Consider the following 17,577-nt stretch of genomic DNA (forward strand, 5'->3'; position numbering starts at 1 on the left):
ACATAATTATCATTTTAATCCTCTCTAATATGATGAAGTCTGCCAGAAGAAAAATGCTTACCCAACGAAATTTACATTTTTATTTAGAGCTTCTTAGAGCCCCATTTGTTCTGAAACATCTCGCCAGCGCCCCCTATGAGACCGGATATACAAAGAGTAGCAGTTCTCCGGTCAATTAGTTCTTTGACAGCAGGCGCGTACCTTGCTCTGGTTTTACCCATGATTGCTAAGCTAACATCAGTAGTTGATCGTTAATTTTACGCAGGAATCTGGTTCCATGGAGAGTATAAACGCTAAATACGTATCCCAGAAAATCAGCAAAACGAAATGGCGGCCAGTGTCACATTCGGATCTGCAACTGCCAGAAATCTTTGCGACGGGCTCATGGGACAACGAGGTTGGCATGTTGACACTTTAAAAAAAATGGACCTCCCGCCAAACTTCTTTGCAAAATAACGGAATTTTAAGTGTTTTGCTCTTTGGCTGACTTGTAAACGCTGTGACGATAAGAGTACAATTTAAGACATGTAATAAACAACAATGTGACATATCGGCCATCTTTCTCCACATAAATGTAATAGATGAACATTTTTTTTCCAACAGTAAGGCAGGTATTTTTCCAAATTCACGGAGACAGTAGGATACTTACTGATACGTGCCAGTTATCTATAATGACTAAGACGTGTTCAAATTTAACTTAGCCAGCTCAAATGTGTCTCACACAGGACAACAGAATTTCTATTTGGTCCATTGGGAGTAATTTAAGCACTGGTATGGAAGATGGGTTTGAAGGAGACCCGCAGCTTTTATGTGAACACAAGCATGATGGAGATGTTCTTGACCTCCAGGTAAGCCACTCACTGCGATGTGTAGCTCATTAGCCAGGTCTAAAAACTGCTGTGGTGTTGTGAATCGTTTTATTTTTTACTTTGCACTCAAATCACTGTTTTAGGCTTTTATTGTGATGTCTTAGTCTTACTAAAACCACGCTCATGTATATAAAAATACCTTTTTATTTTTGCAGAACATTTAGTCTTATCCTTCCCATTTGTGGGACTAACAACTTCAACAATAAGGCTGATCCGTTTTCCTTCATGTATTTGCAGTTTTTGGACCAGGACAGAATAGTCACAGCATCATCAACAGGAGCCGTCACCATCTTTCGACACCACCAGAACAGCCAGGTGCTGTATGTCATGTTTTATGGATGCCTCGTGTTGAGCTTGATATGACCTTTGTTCTCCAGATTGAAGAAAGCCAATCCATCCATCATCTTCAAATGATCCAATATTGGATAGTGGAGGAAACATGCTAAGCATGTTATTTCAAATGTGTTCTTCTCTACCAGTGCTTTTGAGTTCCTCTTAGTGGATCCTGAGGTACTCCTGGTGCAGGTGGGATACACTTAATAGTCTATTTGTTAATACACACCTTGCTGACTCCAAGCTGGCCATCCATGATCTAATTCTCTTGTATCATTGAGTTGAGATCTGGTGACTTTGGAGACCATTACTCAGCCAGCAGCTTGACCTGTTGATACAAGGAAGGATGGCTCTGTCTGCTTTTGCATTCTTTACACCAAATTCTGACCTTAACTTGTGCATGCTGCAGCCAAAATTGAGACTCATCAGAATAGGTGATGTTTTTCCCAGTCCTCTGTTGCCCAGTTTTGTTGAGCCCATGTGTACTGTAGCCTCGGTTTCCTGTCTTCAGCTGACAGTAATTCACTGGACATTTTATCTTTTTAAGACCATACTCTTTAAACCCTAGAGATGGTTGTGTAGGAAAATGCCAGTAGACCAGCAGTTTCTGAAATATTCAAACTAGCCTGTCTGACACCATGACAACCACGCCATGTTAAAGTAACTTAAATCACCTTTCTTTCCCTTTCTGATAATCAGTTTGAACTTCAGGAGGTCGTCGTGACCATGATTACATACATGCACTGAGTTGCAGCCATGCGACTGGCAGGTTAAATCTTTTTGTTGTAGCGAGCGCTTGAACAGGTATACCTAACAAAGCGGCCCGCGGGTTTTGGGTCTATCCCAGGGTCCCCTCCCGGTCGTGCGTGCCGCGAAAACCTCCGAAATGATCCTGATCAGATCGACACAAAGCAGCAGTGATTCTACTCTGAGCTTTTATTTTTAAACGAAATATATTTAAACTAAAATATCAGGAAATTAAAACTGTTGTATAATTGCTTTGTAATGATCTTTAAAGTCAGTCTTGTGCAAAACAGGAATATGTTGTAACGAACCAGAATAGACCAGTAAACTGAACTGGACCTCACTCTTAACCCTTGACTAGAGATAACAAAGTGTAGACTTTCGTCAGCGTCTTCACAATAAAAGTATGCAACCAGACATTTGTGTGTAAAATACTAAACACAAAGATTCAACCAAGAAACTACAGTGGTACAGCTATAACTCCTTACATATGGTGAGAACCTCCGCCGTGTCATCAAACTAAATTATAATAGGTTTTAGTGAAGCCTTATTCAGGAGGGGAATGAGAGACTGCTCAGTGGGATTGGATTCATTGGATTCACTTCATTTCAATTCTCTTGCCTACAGACCATTTCAGTGGCTCAGCTCTGGGCGAGAGCACATCGTTATCCCTGTGACAACGCCCCCTGCACCGGCGTCGTCTGCAGCAGCCCGGAGATTGTTACAGTGGGTGAAGATGGCAGGATCGTCGTCTTCAGAGCTGACCAGGAGGGAGTGGTTCGAGTCATCGGTGAGCTCAAGAAGCAGAGTTATTTTTAAGTTGTGTGAAACAAGTTGAAACTAAGATCTTTCTTGGACTGTTTAACCTTTGATAGAGAATGCCGACAGCAGCACAATCCATGCGGTGACTTATCTGAGGACCACAGAGATTTTGACGGTGAACTCAATCGGTCAGCTCAAACTGTGGGACTTCAGACAGCAAAGCAACTCACCGTCACAGATTCTGTCCCTGTAAGAGCTCTAAAAAATGCATTCTTAAAAGTTTTTTGTTTTCTCCTTCCTGTTTATTTCAATTATAAGCAAGTCTGATGAGTTGGTTTCTGTTCATCCAGGTCAGGGGATCGAGTTCCTTTACACTGCGTGGACAGACATCCGAACCAGCAGCACATCGTGGCCACAGGAGGCCAGGATGGCATGCTCTGTGTGTGGGATGTGAGACAAGGCAACACACCCTTCTCACTGATGGAGGCACACACAGCTGAAAGTAAAGTCGGCTTATTGTGGGAAGATGTATTAAAACTGAAATTTAAAAGATGTTGTGCGTGTAAATAATGGTTTCATACGTATGTCTTTGGTTTTCCTGACAGTGTGGGAGGTCCACTTCCACCCAACCAACCCAGATCACCTGTTCACATGTTCAGAGGATGGCTCGCTGCTGCACTGGGAGACATCCTCCCATTCAGACATGCCTTCCTTCTTACAAGGCAAGTCAGTTTTATGGCATAAATATGATTGTTTTTACACTATTTTCCAACTAATTTAATTTCCTTCAGAATGACTTTTTGAATCACACAGACACATCCATACATGTGCCTTTTTCCTATACCTAAGCACCTTGTCTAATATTTGTGCACACACACACACTCCAATTGGTACATCGGGGGCAATTCACGGTTCGGTATCTTGCCCAAGGATACTTCAGCATGCAAACTGGAGTAGCCAGGGACTGAACCATCAACCTTTAGGCTGGTAGACATCCCATTTTGCTTTGTCGTTTATGTACAGAGCAAATAAAAGAGGACCAAGAATAGATCCTTGTGGAACACCTGTAAAAATGGCAAGAGTTACACCTAGTACTGTTCACTGTCTCACACTCAATCAGCCAGGAGTTAACAAGTTGGCCTGTAAATTTCCTTGGGAAACTATTCCTCAATAAAATATAGTATAGTATTAATTCCTCTATGTTCATAATGTAATAAGTGTTTTTGTATTTTTAGGGGGCAGAAACAGCAGCATGGTCTCCCGCAGTGCAATGGCTCCAGCCGGAGGAAAGCAGCCCCTGATCAGCGCCTGGCTAAGTGGAGACTCCAGCAAAGGCCGCCTGGAGACGACTCACATGCTGCCCAGCCAGACGCTGTCTGTCAACAGCCTGGACGTGCTCGGTCCGTGTCTCGTGTGCGGCACTGATGGAGAGGCTATTTTTGTCAACAGACAGGTCCCGGTTTAAAAGCGATGTTAGTGCCTCAGAGTGGATGTGGATGAAGATGTTCATTTGGTGTCAGCTTGAGGGTCATACAGGAGGTGTAAAATACTGGACTGTTAGCTTTATTTGTTTATTTGTCTTTTTCATCACGGGCAGAATAGTTCAACCCAACAATGGTTTTTGTACAGATGACGTTTAATACAGTTATAAAATAAAAATACTTAATAGAAATGTTTCAAGACTCATTTGAGCTGTTTTCTCTCTTTTCCATTTATTAATAAATACAGAAATTGAAAGTTAATCACTCATCTTTTCATTACCTTCTTAGAAGATCAACTTCAGCTCTATCTCAGCATCTAGATTACTGTTTTCCCAGGGCTATTTCCAGGCCTGCTTTAAAAGTTAAAGTTCCTACTTAAATATGTATTTAAAATTTATGAAAATATAGTTAAGTCCGAAATGTATGCCCTCCTTCACATCTTCCAAAGGTGTCCAGTAGACTCGGTTGTCTTTTGCTGGCTCACTATATTTAACACTCCTAAATTAAGGGTTACTAAAACTATTTTTACATGGCTCCAAAATTTATTTGCAGAATGTTGTGTGTGTATTGCAATGGGTTTTCAGGCCATCTTAAATCTTTCCCATGTCAAGTACCCCTGTGCTAAAATAAAAGGAAACCTCAAACGAATACCCAAGCCAATAAAAACGTACTAAACCTAAAAGAAACAAACAAAAAGCAAAATCGATAAATAATTACTTAGTTATAATAAATAAATAGATAATGCCATGATATTTGGAGTGATTATCTCAGAATTTCGAGTTGCGTATCTAAAAATTTTAATCTATTGATAAGTATCGAAATTTGGCGTCAGTAATCAATAAGTCAAGTTATTAAATCTAAATTTCAAGATAATAACGCGAAATTTTGACTTACAGGCTTTTTTCTTCAGTGGTTTAAACGAACTTCCATACACTGGGAAATTAAACTCAATTGAAGAAAAAAAAAGCTCTTTTACGTTAACGAAATTTTATTTTGGAAAACGGAAGTATTCTTCGTTAGCTTTATTTATAGCTTGGAGCTGTTGTACTTGTCATTCAGACATCCCAGGAATCCTACACGACTAGCCAGCACGACACAACAAAGACGTTTTGAGTAAAACTGCGTCCTTGTCACCGAGGAACGTCAAGCAATAGTCTTTACCCATTTAAAGAAGGAAATTGTGGCGGAAAAACGGCAGCTGAGGGTTCTGGTAAGTTGTTTAACTGTTGTTAGTTGTGCTTCGAGCTAACAGGCTAGTTCGCATCCTGTTGTTGAATTAGCCTAGAAGCAAATGGATGCCTTTAGCACACAGGCCGCGGAGGCACTGCTGAGCTGCTGGATTTAACGCAGAGAAAACTTACGATGGCTGAAGCTTACGGATCGTTAGGTAGTTGTGATTTTAATGGCGAATTTGTCGGATGTATTTGGCATTTTATGTTAGTACCTGACGCAGGATCATTCGCGTTAGAGCAGCACTCTGTTAGCGAACAGTGCTAACAGCGCTAGCAAGTGGGTGAGTTATTGATTTATAATGGAAAACTGTTTCGTCTGAAGGTTTAAGTTTTATACACCATAGTTTAGCTTGTAAACAAAATAAAAAGCAACGAGATCCAGTTCTGTTTCAGCTATTGGCTACTACTAATTCCCATATTTTATGTTTATCTGTAAAGTACTACACTCACATTCTCAAGGATAACATCCACTCTATATTTTCCCAGCTGCAGCATGCAGATGTGAGCTCAGACATCCAAGATCCTGTGCTATCACTTCAACTCTGGACTGGTGAAATCCTCTTCATCCCTCTTCATCGTCATCCTACATGCTCGTACATGAAAAGAGGGGAGAAACCCGAAGGATACCGGCAGAGGAGACCCAAAACGTTTCCCGTCACGAACTACAGTGGCAACAGCCAACAGATGCTGCAGGAAATACGGAACAGCCTGCGCAACCTGTCGAAACCGTCAGACCCACCTAAAGTGGACACTGGTGCACAAGGGAAGATGCTCCAAGAGGATTCAAGGCAACTGGGGCGCAGCAACAACCCCAAAAACCCTCACCACAAAACCTTACAGGAGATCCGCGAGGCCCTCATGCCTTTTAAAAATGAGCCCAACACTTCAGGCTTGCAGCGAGAACCCCGTTTTGCAGGGCTCGAGGAGGTGAGGAATGTTTTTAGATATCGTTAGGGGTTGTTTTGAATGATTGTGGAGGTATGGCGTTCTGTGCATGTCTCTGTAATTGAGGGTAATCGCTGGGAACAGATTGTTTTGAGTGGAATTATTTAGAAAATGAGAGGCATGCAAAGTGGAATTACAAGCTTGTACAGTTCAGGGTAAAGAATTTGTTTCTCAGTTGGCATTTACAACTTGTTTTGAGTAAGTGCGTGCAATCCAGATATGAATTTGGTATGTAGTGCTTTAGTCAAAGTATGTCATAGTTAATGTAAATTTGTTAATTTAAGCTACAATTTTGGCTTTCACAGGCCATTAAAATAAGATAACTGACATAAAACTACTATTTGTGATGTCAGTATTAACTAAAGCACCTGTGATTATGATTTTTGCCATAATTAATAAGCCCTGGAGTTAAAGAGGTTGTGTGACTGGTTCTGTTTGTCTGCTTGTTGTTTTTGTGTTAGTAGGATTACTCAAAGTTAAGGACAGGCGCCTGAAAATGCTGCCGGTTGTGTGACTTGGCACAAGTTAGAAATGAAGAACTTTTTTTTTTTCTTTTTTTTTTCATGGTAGTCATTCCATTTCCACAACTTACTCTGGAAATGCTCTAGATGCAGATCTAATATGTCACCATGTTCTCTTTCCAACTACTCCCAGTCTGTGGTTTTAGTTCCACCTCATCATCAGTCAACACAAGTCTTTGCTCTTATGTTTTTTTGCCTTTGTTCTTGTCTCTGTAGTATCAGTACAGGAGGATTTTCTGTGTTTGTTTATAGATTGCTATTCAACTTTTGGACAGAACAAAACAGTGAATTAAAGATGTCACTGTAGGCCAATTTGTGTCTTATTCCTCTTTAATTGCTCAGTTCTAATTTTTTTGTGTTCAATTTCTTTTTCCCTCTTAAGCCAAGCATCAGTCACGGTGTAGGGCCGGCTACAGACTACATGGGTAAGGTTGTTTCCAACCCCAGCTCTGCAGGCCTCAAACCCCCAGGTATGTCAGTCCTCTGGGATTATATGTTGCTTCTCCTGTTTTATCATCCATCCAGCCTCAGTATTGTTTGAGGGATTTGGGACATTTGCTTTAAGAAATAACTATGCTGTTGACACACAGCATGAGTCACTGCATCACTGAATGGAAAAAGTTGACTGGAAGGTTTTTGGTTTTTATTCTGAGTGGTGGTTGTGACACATTTTAAGGATGAAAATATTGTCTTTGTTTAGTAACTTAAGCAGTTTATAGGGCGTCTGTATTGCCTAGTTATTACAAAAAGCAAACCCTAAAAGTTCTCCTTTATGCAAGTTACAAGTCTTTATCCACCATGCCCTGGAGTAAAGGATGCGTGTGAGTCACTGACAAATGTTTAATACAAATCCTTTATAAACCTTGTGTCAAAAGGATTCCCAGGTTCATTCACACAGTTATGAAATTGAGGGCATTTTGAAGGTGTGACCCATCAATTGAAAGGGGACATAAGAGTTCATTGAGGGAGAAAGGCAGCACGCAGTTAAGCAAGGTAAAGAGCCACTTGGAAGTCAACCATCCACTCTAAGAGAATCTGAGGCAGCAGAATAATTTGTTGAAATTGTTAAAGTATCTGGTTAGGTGACTGAGGCAAGGTTCAGATGCCTCAAATGGGCTGAGAGAAGTGGCTTTTCCTGACGGTATGATCAAAAAAAGGACTGACAACACAGAAGCAGTATAGATATTACCAGTAGTATATGTGTGCATTAAAATTTTGCCTTTTCAACTGAGAAGATGAGTTTTACAGTTGCTCTTATGAAAGTTTAGTGTTAGATGGCCTTTTTGTTTTGAATTATTTAGGCTGTGAGATTCTGAAAGTAATTTCGTGTTTTCAGTCATCCTTTCTTTTTTCTTCCTTCAGCTTGACTTTAACTTTAGTGTGTCTGTCTGTAGAGTCTTCTCACATCCAGCCGGCTGTCCTGAGGAGGTCGAGCTGGAAGGGCTCTAAGGAAGGAATGATGTACCGATCCAACAGCCCTGGACCGCCTCCTGCCTTCCCACAGGGCCACCCTACAAACAACCAGAGGGTCACACCTCCACCAAACCGCGGTGGCATGCCTTGTGCGTCATCCTGGGACAGCAACCCATCAACAAAGCGGTACTCTGGAAACATGGATTACCTTGTGCCACGCATTTCTCCAGTACCCCAGGGGCCGTGGCCTGATGGGTACAGCGCAGCACCTCAGAATCAACGTGGGATCAGCCCAGTGCCCATGGGCCACCAGCCCATCATAATGCCAAGCTCTGGGGGTAATAAGTTCACCTTTCCCCCTAGCTGGACTCAGAGTGGCTCCTCTCAGCCAGACTACGTGACAGGGGGCAGCAGACATCCCCCTCCTCCGTACCCGGTCAACCAGAGTAGCCGGCACAGTCCCACTGATCAGCAGACAGGAGGACCTGCATCCTCGCCTTCTTACCACAATGGAGGGAATATCCCTCAGTCCATGATGGTTCCCAGCCGGAAAAGCCACAACCTTGAGTTGCACTTTTCTGGTCTTCCTCAGTCCAGGTCCAGCCAGCCCCAACCTTCCTCCGGCAACGGCAGCAACCAGGACCGCTCTCCATCATGGCAACATAATATGCCAGTCCGCTCCAATTCTTTGAACACCGGATCTACTCACCCGACCAGCTCACAGCCCTCTGCCACCACAGTCACTGCCATCATACCGACTCCCATTCTTCTGCCGGTGAAAAGCACCCATGTTCAGAAAGCCAAACTGCACACTGCTGTCGCTCCAACACATCCTCCATGGAAACCGCACGTTGCACCACCTCCTGCTGCGCCTGCCTACCTAGAACCCGCAGGTACAGTCCCGCAGGTCGTATCTGAAGCACCTGACTATCACGGACCTCCTCCCCCTTACCCTAAGCACCTCCTCCAACAGCAGGCTGCACCCAGCCCACCAGGGTATGACACAGGGGCCAACAGGCTCAGTGCAGGCAGAGAGGATCCTGCTGATGAGGAGAGCAGCGGCCGGGGGGACGGCTCGAGGGAAAAACCATCAGAAAGCCCAGAGGGTGGAGCAGCAAGAGAGGAGGACAGGAAGCAAATCACTACATCGCCTGTTCCGGTCCGACGCAACAAGAAAGACGAAGAGCGGAGAGGGGAGTCGGGAAGAGTCAATTTGTATTCCCCACAGGCCTTCAAGTTCTTCATGGAGCAACACATAGAGAACATCCTGAAGAACCACCAGCAGCGGATTCACAGAAGGAAGCAACTGGAAAATGAGATGCAAAGGGTGAGAACATCAGTGGAAGCATTTTCACAACAGTTGCTGCTCAATTCTTCCATCTTTTTACTGTTTTCCTACTTTTTATTTCTTCTTGTCCTCCTGTGACTTTGTCTCTGATCTTTTTCATGCAGTTCTGTTTTTTCTCAGCTGTTCTTTCTTCTTTTTTTCCCTCCTCGCTGTCACTAACAGCTGATCTAAAAGGTAAAGGTATTTCTGCTAGCATGTGACATTATTGGGAATCTGGTGTTTGTGTTTTGAATGTGTCTTCTGATGAAAGCAAGATGGCCTCCTATAGCTGAATAAAATGCATGCTATCCCATAGCCTTCACTTTACTGCTTGTGAATTTCTGCTTTGGAATAAAATGATTAACTCTGGTAATCACCACAATTGCATTTTGATATGTTGCACTGGTTTCCTTCATTTTCTTTTGTCCCCTTTCTCTTGATGCTTACAGTTTTTCGTAGTTTATTTATTTTATATTCATTCATTGTATATAACTATTCCTTTTGCCATGTGTTCAGGTGGGTTTGTCTTCAGAAGCCCAGGAGCAGATGCGTATGATGCTCTGTCAAAAGGAATCTAACTACATTCGGTTAAAACGAGCTAAGATGGACAAGTGCATGTTCAAACGGATCAAGACCCTCGGCATCGGCGCCTTCGGCGAGGTCTGCTTGGCCAGAAAAGAGGACACAGGAGCGCTGTACGCCATGAAGACTCTCCGCAAGAAGGACGTGCTCCTGAGAAACCAGGTGGCTCACGTCAAGGCTGAGAGGGACATTCTGGCAGAGGCCGACAATGAGTGGGTAGTGCGTCTCTACTACTCTTTCCAAGATAAGGACAACCTGTACTTCGTTATGGAGTACATCCCCGGAGGGGACATGATGAGCCTTCTCATCAGACTCGGCATCTTTAAAGAAGAGCTGGCTCAGTTTTACATCGCAGAGCTCACCTGCGCTGTGGAGAGCGTCCACAAGATGGGCTTCATCCACCGAGACATCAAGCCTGACAACATCCTCATAGACAGAGACGGTCACATAAAGCTGACAGACTTCGGTCTTTGCACTGGTTTCCGCTGGACCCACGACTCGAAGTATTACCAGAGCGGTGAGAGTTTATTTTAATTTTACATGCTTATAGTAGACATGTCATGCCACATTCATACTGCTACAGTGATATAGTCATATTAAACATCACGGTCATTTCATATAATGCCCCAATGTATTTAAGTAACTTTTTACTTGTATAACACATTTCAAGACAAACATCACAAAGTGCTTCACAAAGAAATACCAAGGCATTTGAAACAAAACAGACAAAAAATTAACCAAGTACATATGTACAAGTAACCCTGTTAAACCAGGGGTGGGGAAATCCAGGCTTCAAGTGCTGGTGTCCTGCAGGTTTTAGATGTGTCCTTGAACACAGCTGATTTAAATGGATAACTTACCTCCTCAACATGTCTTGAAGTTCTCCAGAGGCCTGGTAATGAGCTAATCATTTGATTCAGGTGTGTTGACCCAGGGTGAGGTCTGAAACCTGCAGGGAGTTCCCCCACCCATGTCTTAAACTAAGCTCTCAGACTGTCATTTAAAAGAAAGGGGAAAACCAGAAAGTTCTGAATAGCATCTTTCAGCTTTCTTTTAATGATTGTCATCAAAATCTTTCTGTTCAGAGCCTAAAACAATCTGACCTGCTGACATATAAAAAGTAGAAAAATCACTGTGTTCACATACCCTCTCTTCAGGGGACCACGTGAGGCAGGACAGCATGGACTTCAGTAAGGAATGGGAGGATCCAGCCAACTGCCGCTGTACAGACCGCCTGAAGCCTCTGGAAAGGAGAAAGGCCCGGCAGCACCAGCGTTGTCTGGCCCATTCGCTCGTGGGGACACCCAACTATATCGCACCAGAAGTGCTGCTTCGAACAGGTAGAGTGTAGCATCCAGGCAACATTTTTGATGTAATGTTTGTTTGTTTTTTGTTTTTTTTGAAGGCTTCTATTATTGTTGGCTACATATAGCTCTATTAGGGATGACATATAGGGTATTGTCGTCACCCAAGTTTGTGAATTCGATGACTCCAGAAGGAAGTTTCCTAGGATTTTGAAATTGATACCACAAGCATTTCTACTAATAATCTCAGCTGACTTCAGATCAGTGACCCAGACCACGGGGTTAGAGGTCAGAGGTCAAGTTTTCTGAAAATGAATGCAATAACTTGAGAACAAGCCGATGTAGGACTTTTGAAATTCACACCATGGGTGCATCTGCCAGGAGGCCGAGGGGTACCAATGGCCACTTCCAGCTGCTGTTTGAGCAAAGTGGAGTCTCATCGTGAGTTTACGTGTAACGGCTGCATAGCGTTTTTTTTTTTTTTAGTTTTTTTTTTTTAGTGCCTCTGCCGTCTCTTTGTCGAGCTCTCTGGTCATCTTTTCTCTCTCATGAATTCATGCGCTGTTCTGTGTATTAGCTCTCACTGTAACAGAGTTTCTGGAAATAAACACTTGCACGACAGGTGAGAACAAATGTATATTTTATCATCCTGTCTGTGACAATAAGAAGGTCTACCGCACCCTTTGATGCTATGTGTATTTATACACAAGTTTACAGAATGAATTATGATTCATTCTGTAAAGTTTAACTTGTTTTAGTCTGCAGATTATTATTTAAACAGCTGATCAGTGATTAAACCACAGAGCTAAAAAAAAAAAAAGGTGTGCTGCCTTTGAATAGCCATCAGTAAAAGAGTTAAGTTACAAAAAGAAAAGTTGCTTTACAGGATAGAAATAAACACTATTTTGGCTCCCCCACCCCCATTTATATTACACATTGAGTAGAATAAAAGTGTCTCTCAAAAAAAAAAAAAAATCGTGTGTGTGTGTGTGTGTGTGTGTGTGTGTGTGTGTGTGTGTGTGTGTGTGTGTGTGTGTGTGTGTGTAAATAAAAGCTGTATTTCAGATCTGAATCCTCCCCAAATTGTTGTGAAATTTCCTTTAATCCTCTTCAGGATACACCCAGCTCTGTGATTGGTGGAGTGTAGGAGTGATCTTGTATGAAATGGTTGTTGGACAGCCTCCTTTCTTAGCAACCACACCCCTGGAGACGCAGCTAAAGGTATGCGAGGCAGTTGCAGTGAAATGCTAAGCATCTACACAGGTCATTGTTTGCTTCATGTTGTTTTTCAATTTTGGAACTAGGTGATAAACTGGAAGAGCACGCTGCACATTCCCCCGCAGGCCAAGCTCAGCGCAGAGGCATCGGATCTCATCGTTAAACTGTGCCGCGGCCCTGAGGACCGCCTCGGTAAGAACGGCGCGGATGAAATCAAAGCCCATCCTTTCTTCAGAAGCATCGATTTCTCCAGCGACCTCAGACAGCAGGTGGCACCATACATCCCCACCATCGCCCACTCCACGGACACCTCCAACTTCGATCCAGTGGACCCGGATAAAATGTGGAGCAGCGACGGCGACGACGAGGACAGCCATAACGACACGCTAAACTGTTGGTTCCGCAACGGAAAGCACCCCGAGCACGCCTTCTACGAGTTTACCTTCCGGCGCTTCTTTGACGACAACGGCCATCCGTACAGCTGCCCCAAGCCCATCGAGTACGAGGGCTACGAGGACGAGGCCGACTCGGAGGGCGCCGCACAAGAGGCCGCCAGCTCCTCGGCGTTACAGGGACGAGACCTGGTCTACGTATAGCACTCGAGGCCCGATGACACGCTTGTACATAATGAGTAGACGCAGGGGGTTTTCAGTGGCATCACATTTGAAACATAGGAAGTATGTTTGTTTGGTCACATTAACAGACTGTTTATTTTAAAAGCAAACAACAAAACCACAGTCGCAACCTAAAGGAACAATTCAACACTTTAAGAAATGTCATTCTTTGATTTCTTACCACGAGTCGGAGGATGACAAACAGAGCTACATAGGAAGCTGGCCATCATTCGGTTAGCTGAGCTTAAACTCTAAAAACAGCTCTGTCCAAACTTAAAACCTGCCTGTCAGCACCACTGAGGCTCAGGATTAACACACTGCACCCTGGTTACCTGAGGGAGGTTCTTGCTAGACACACAACTTTATTTATAAAGCACTGTTACACTACAACCTACATTCACACAGTGCGCTCTCTCGATCTCTCTCTCTAGACACACACACACACACACACTTTAAGATGCACGCAGTAAACGGTCTGTGTCATGTCCTGTTGTGTTCATGTACAGCACAGGCTACTTCGGTGTATTTGCACCGGTTATGGCCGCAAGCAGGAATGCACCTCAGAGTACTGATAGGCATCCACACACAAAGAGAATAGCTGCGAGGTATCTGTCAATAGAGCTTACATGGTGGGATACCGTTTATTGAATTGAGGGAGGTGGTAAATGCACTAACCAGGTACAAAACCAGGGACAAAAAATTAAAACCAGTCAGGTGTTGATACTATGCTTTTCTGTTTGGACGTTACTTTGACACATCTTCACCAGATGGTGTTAATGTTGTGGCTGATTGATGTAGGTTCTTGTCATATTTGGGATGCCACTCAGTTGGATAAAAGAAGAGTGACTTGAGTCTAAGGCTTTGTTAGATCCTAACCTAGCAACAGCTGCTTGTTTTGTAACTGGTGAAAAGAAAATTCAATAAAATGAAAAGTTAGAAAACTTTTTTAAGTTTAAAGTGCCCCATTTTAGCTTTAGTTAACATTAGCCAGACTTTTTTTTTTTTCTCTCTTTTCTCACTGCAGCCCTATTTTCAGGTGCACAAATGTGACTAACGCCATCATTAAACATCCACACCCGACGTCATCGATGTTACAGAGTAAAGATCTGTAATTCCTGAACACCACCTCCAATACTATTTTAAATACTCTCAAATTAAGGCTGAGAATCTGCACTTTGAATGTTTTTCTAACCCGTTAAAGTAATAACTACATAGCTGGACCTGAACTGTAACCCAGTGGGTTTCAGAGGTGCTGGTAGGTGGATTTTTGTCAGAGCTGGGCCAGCTACTCCAGTATCATTCTCCTTCTCCTGGCATGTTTTCCAGAAATGCATCCATTTTTAAAGTGTGACATATGCTGCATAAATCTCATAAGAGGAAAGGAAAGCAGGAAGAAGAGGAAAATAAAACAAAATCGGGGCGCTCTCTCCCTTTTTAAAGCCTTAATTTATTTAATAAGTTGTAACATGTGATGCTAGTGTAGATGCTGTTTGTGCGGGAGTTTTATTCAGTGGTTAAAAAAAATAATACATTTTAATTTATATTTTAATGTTTGCAGTGGGGAAATTAGTGTTATGACTCTTAGAAATGTTGCAGGGGGAAATATTGCTCTAATTATTGCTGTGCCTTTATTTTTGGTTAAATATAAAGGGGGTTAATAATCAAACAGGCATTTAATAAGTAGCAGTTGATGATTGAACTACAGTAGATTTTTGTTTTTATTTTTCTAATTTATATCTAAAATGTATTTATAAATTATGTTGTATACAGTTGATGTAAATATCTTTTTTCCCCTCTCCCTCCCACCCCCGCCCTCTGGGCAGGTCCTCGTTGGGGTCCACTGCTGCTTTTTATTTTTATTTTTTTTTAAATGTCACTCATATTGGTCAACCAAAGCACTAAATATGTGGATTTTCATTTTTTGTATAACTCACTTTTAAAGAAAAAATCACAACACTAAGAAAAGTCAGGGTTTCAGTTTTTTTTTAGTTTAGTTTTTTGTTTTTTGTTTTTTTTAAAGCGGGAAATGCACTTGGTCATCTTTTGGTGAGTTTTTGTTCGACTCTTCATCACATATCAGTTCCTTTTTCTTTTTTCTGGTGCTTTTCTCTCACTGCGTGTAGGAAAGATCTCTGAATGTAGTTATCGTGGACTTACTGGTGACCACTGTTGTTCTGCACTGGTTTTGTTTTCCTTTTATGAGAGAATTTTATTTTTCTGTAAATTTGTTGCGTTGGGAAATTTAAGAACAGTGGAAACCGGGATGAATAAAGAATGTAAAAAAACAAAACATGTTTTACAAGCACACCAAGCGTGATGTATTGTTATCGCCATCAAGTAGAGGAAGATTTCAATTTTAGCTGCATTTAAATTCCTCCTTCTCATATGAATCGGCCAGAAAGGGCAGACTTTCATGATTGCCAAGCGACAAAACATATTCAGCGAATGGAAAAAGAAGAAATTTATGCATTGTTTGACTCCCCTATATTAAAGTTACACTGCTACTAAAGGAAGCACCCATGTGTTATTCCTAACCTTGTAGATGTTAATCCTGATAGGCTTAGAAAACTGCAGCATTGTGACTGAGTTTACAGATACAGAATTATCAAAGCAAGGCACTAATCAGATCTTCAGTGATTTGCTAAAGAGATTTCAGCCATGCTAACAGGTTTGTAAGAGAAGCTCCTCAGGCATGCTCAAATGGCTGTGTTATCCTTTAAATCTAAAAAATGTATAAAAATGTTTTCATTTTTCATAAATAGCTCTACTGTATAATTTAGCACTGTGGAAAAATATATTGAAATATTAAAACATTTGACTTCTCTCAAGACAAACAGAAGTTGAAATCACCTGAAGCAACTTTCTGCTCAAATATGTTTTTAGTTATGTTTTTTTGCTGTCCCAAAAGAAAGACAAGTGTACATAGTTTTCATCCCAGTGGCGACCCTACCTGAGAGCTTTCAAAAATAAATTTTAAAAAAAAAGACAGTTTTCTGACTTTGCAACCCTGAATTTGTTGAAGTTTGTATTTGTTGCCATCAGAGGGCGCTTAACTGAGTTTAACAGGGAAGTGACTAAAGAAAATGCAGCAGTAAGTTACTGTATGCATGTGTGTATGGGAACATATGCTAAAAACAAATGCTATGTGAAGTAAAATAATAAAATTTATACATTTTTTGGCTGAAATCTAACATTTTTAGGTTTATTTTATTCTTCATTTTCTGCACTACAGAATGTGAAAATAAAACTCCAGTGAAGAATAGTCCCCATAAAATAGGACAATCTAAAAAAATTTAAATATAAGATCAAATCACTGGGCTCATCTTACAGTGGATAACTCATACCCAACCTAAAACAGTGTAGTTATTTTTAAGTGTATTGTCAAACACTATTAAATGTGGTTAAAAGTTTCAGTCCAGTTCAGAGTTACATATTCTCATTCTAGTCTCAAGACGTACAGTTATATGACTTTAGGTTTTGTTTACATACTGCAACACACACATTAAACACCTAGTTAGTGGCAGCTTGAATCGTACATGCTAGCTGATAGACGTACCTCAAACTGAACACCCTCCCTTTTCCTCCTGTAAGATGCCAAAATCTCAGTTTTCTGAACAGTGGAGTCAATTTTGCAGGTTAAAGGTAAACAGTTTTGAGTAGTTCGGCATGTTGAAGCCACCTGTGGAGCATAATCCCAAAATAAGGCCTTTAATGAGTCTGTGGGATGTGGGATACTGACGGCCCTGTGAGATTTTGCAGACCTCATCTCTGTTCAAGACTACAACTAGATTCCTTGTTGGGATCATTTCTCATTCTTTGTACAGCTGTGTACAAAAACAGCAACCCCAGCCCAGCTGTAAAAGCTACAGCAGCACAAACTGCATCACATTGCCACTGGAATTTAAATGCATTCATTTGGGGAAAATGGTTTTATTTTTGATCCTGCAACAGAGTTTCTCTCACATTGTTGAAATGTTGCAGCTACAAGAACAAAGATCTTATCAGTGGAGATCTCGGTTTCCTTCACCTGGCTCCGTTTGTCCAGAACCAACAAAGCATTAGATACCTGGACTATGTTGTATCCAGATAACTTCAGGGTTAACCCTAGGTTTCTGTACTACTAAGCAGAGATGGGCAGTACAAGTAAGGCGTTACTGTAATCCGATTACTTTTTTCGAGTAACGAGTAAAGTAAGGGATTACTATTGCAAAAACTGTAATTAGATTACTGTT

General features: G+C 41.8%; 2 protein-coding genes across 2 annotated transcripts; both read left to right on the top strand.

Annotated features, from left to right (window-relative positions):
* Nucleotides 1-202: 202 nt before the first annotated feature.
* On the top strand, nt 203-4,334 carry nup43 (nucleoporin 43). Its single transcript, XM_085372541.1, has 8 exons — nt 203-397; nt 726-848; nt 1,107-1,184; nt 2,574-2,736; nt 2,822-2,957; nt 3,059-3,210; nt 3,314-3,430; nt 3,944-4,334. The coding sequence occupies exons 1-8, from the start codon at nt 278-280 to the stop codon at nt 4,171-4,173; spliced, it is 1,119 nt and encodes a 372-aa protein (XP_085228667.1). The 5' UTR covers nt 203-277; the 3' UTR covers nt 4,174-4,334.
* A 925-nt stretch (nt 4,335-5,259) lies between these two features.
* On the top strand, nt 5,260-15,703 carry lats1 (large tumor suppressor kinase 1). The gene is made up of 8 exons (XM_085372465.1): nt 5,260-5,399; nt 5,908-6,348; nt 7,270-7,357; nt 8,282-9,627; nt 10,144-10,726; nt 11,367-11,549; nt 12,628-12,734; nt 12,818-15,703. The coding sequence occupies exons 2-8, from the start codon at nt 6,019-6,021 to the stop codon at nt 13,325-13,327; spliced, it is 3,147 nt and encodes a 1,048-aa protein (XP_085228591.1). The 5' UTR covers nt 5,260-5,399; nt 5,908-6,018; the 3' UTR covers nt 13,328-15,703.
* Nucleotides 15,704-17,577: the final 1,874 nt, after the last annotated feature.

Source organism: Diplotaxodon limnothrissa, linkage group LG15, assembly GCF_057381915.1.
Source record: "Diplotaxodon limnothrissa isolate DT_005_m linkage group LG15, D_limnothrissa_male_GT1.1, whole genome shotgun sequence".
NCBI classification, from domain to species: domain Eukaryota; kingdom Metazoa; phylum Chordata; class Actinopteri; order Cichliformes; family Cichlidae; genus Diplotaxodon; species Diplotaxodon limnothrissa.

What these genes read in the sequence shown, in the direction of transcription:
- nup43 (XM_085372541.1), top strand. Translation starts at nt 278, where the DNA reads ATGGAGAGTATAAACGCTAAATACGTATCCCAGAAAATCAGCAAAACG. An exon ending in GACACCACCAGAACAGCCAG is followed by an intron (nt 1,185 to 2,573) that starts GTGCTGTATGTC and finishes TCTTGCCTACAG; the next exon opens with ACCATTTCAGTGGCTCAGCT. An exon ending in CCGTCACAGATTCTGTCCCT is followed by an intron (nt 2,958 to 3,058) that starts GTAAGAGCTCTA and finishes CTGTTCATCCAG; the next exon opens with GTCAGGGGATCGAGTTCCTT.
- lats1 (XM_085372465.1), top strand. Translation starts at nt 6,019, where the DNA reads ATGAAAAGAGGGGAGAAACCCGAAGGATACCGGCAGAGGAGACCCAAA. An exon ending in GTTTTGCAGGGCTCGAGGAG is followed by an intron (nt 6,349 to 7,269) that starts GTGAGGAATGTT and finishes TTCCCTCTTAAG; the next exon opens with CCAAGCATCAGTCACGGTGT. An exon ending in CTCGAAGTATTACCAGAGCG is followed by an intron (nt 10,727 to 11,366) that starts GTGAGAGTTTAT and finishes CCCTCTCTTCAG; the next exon opens with GGGACCACGTGAGGCAGGAC.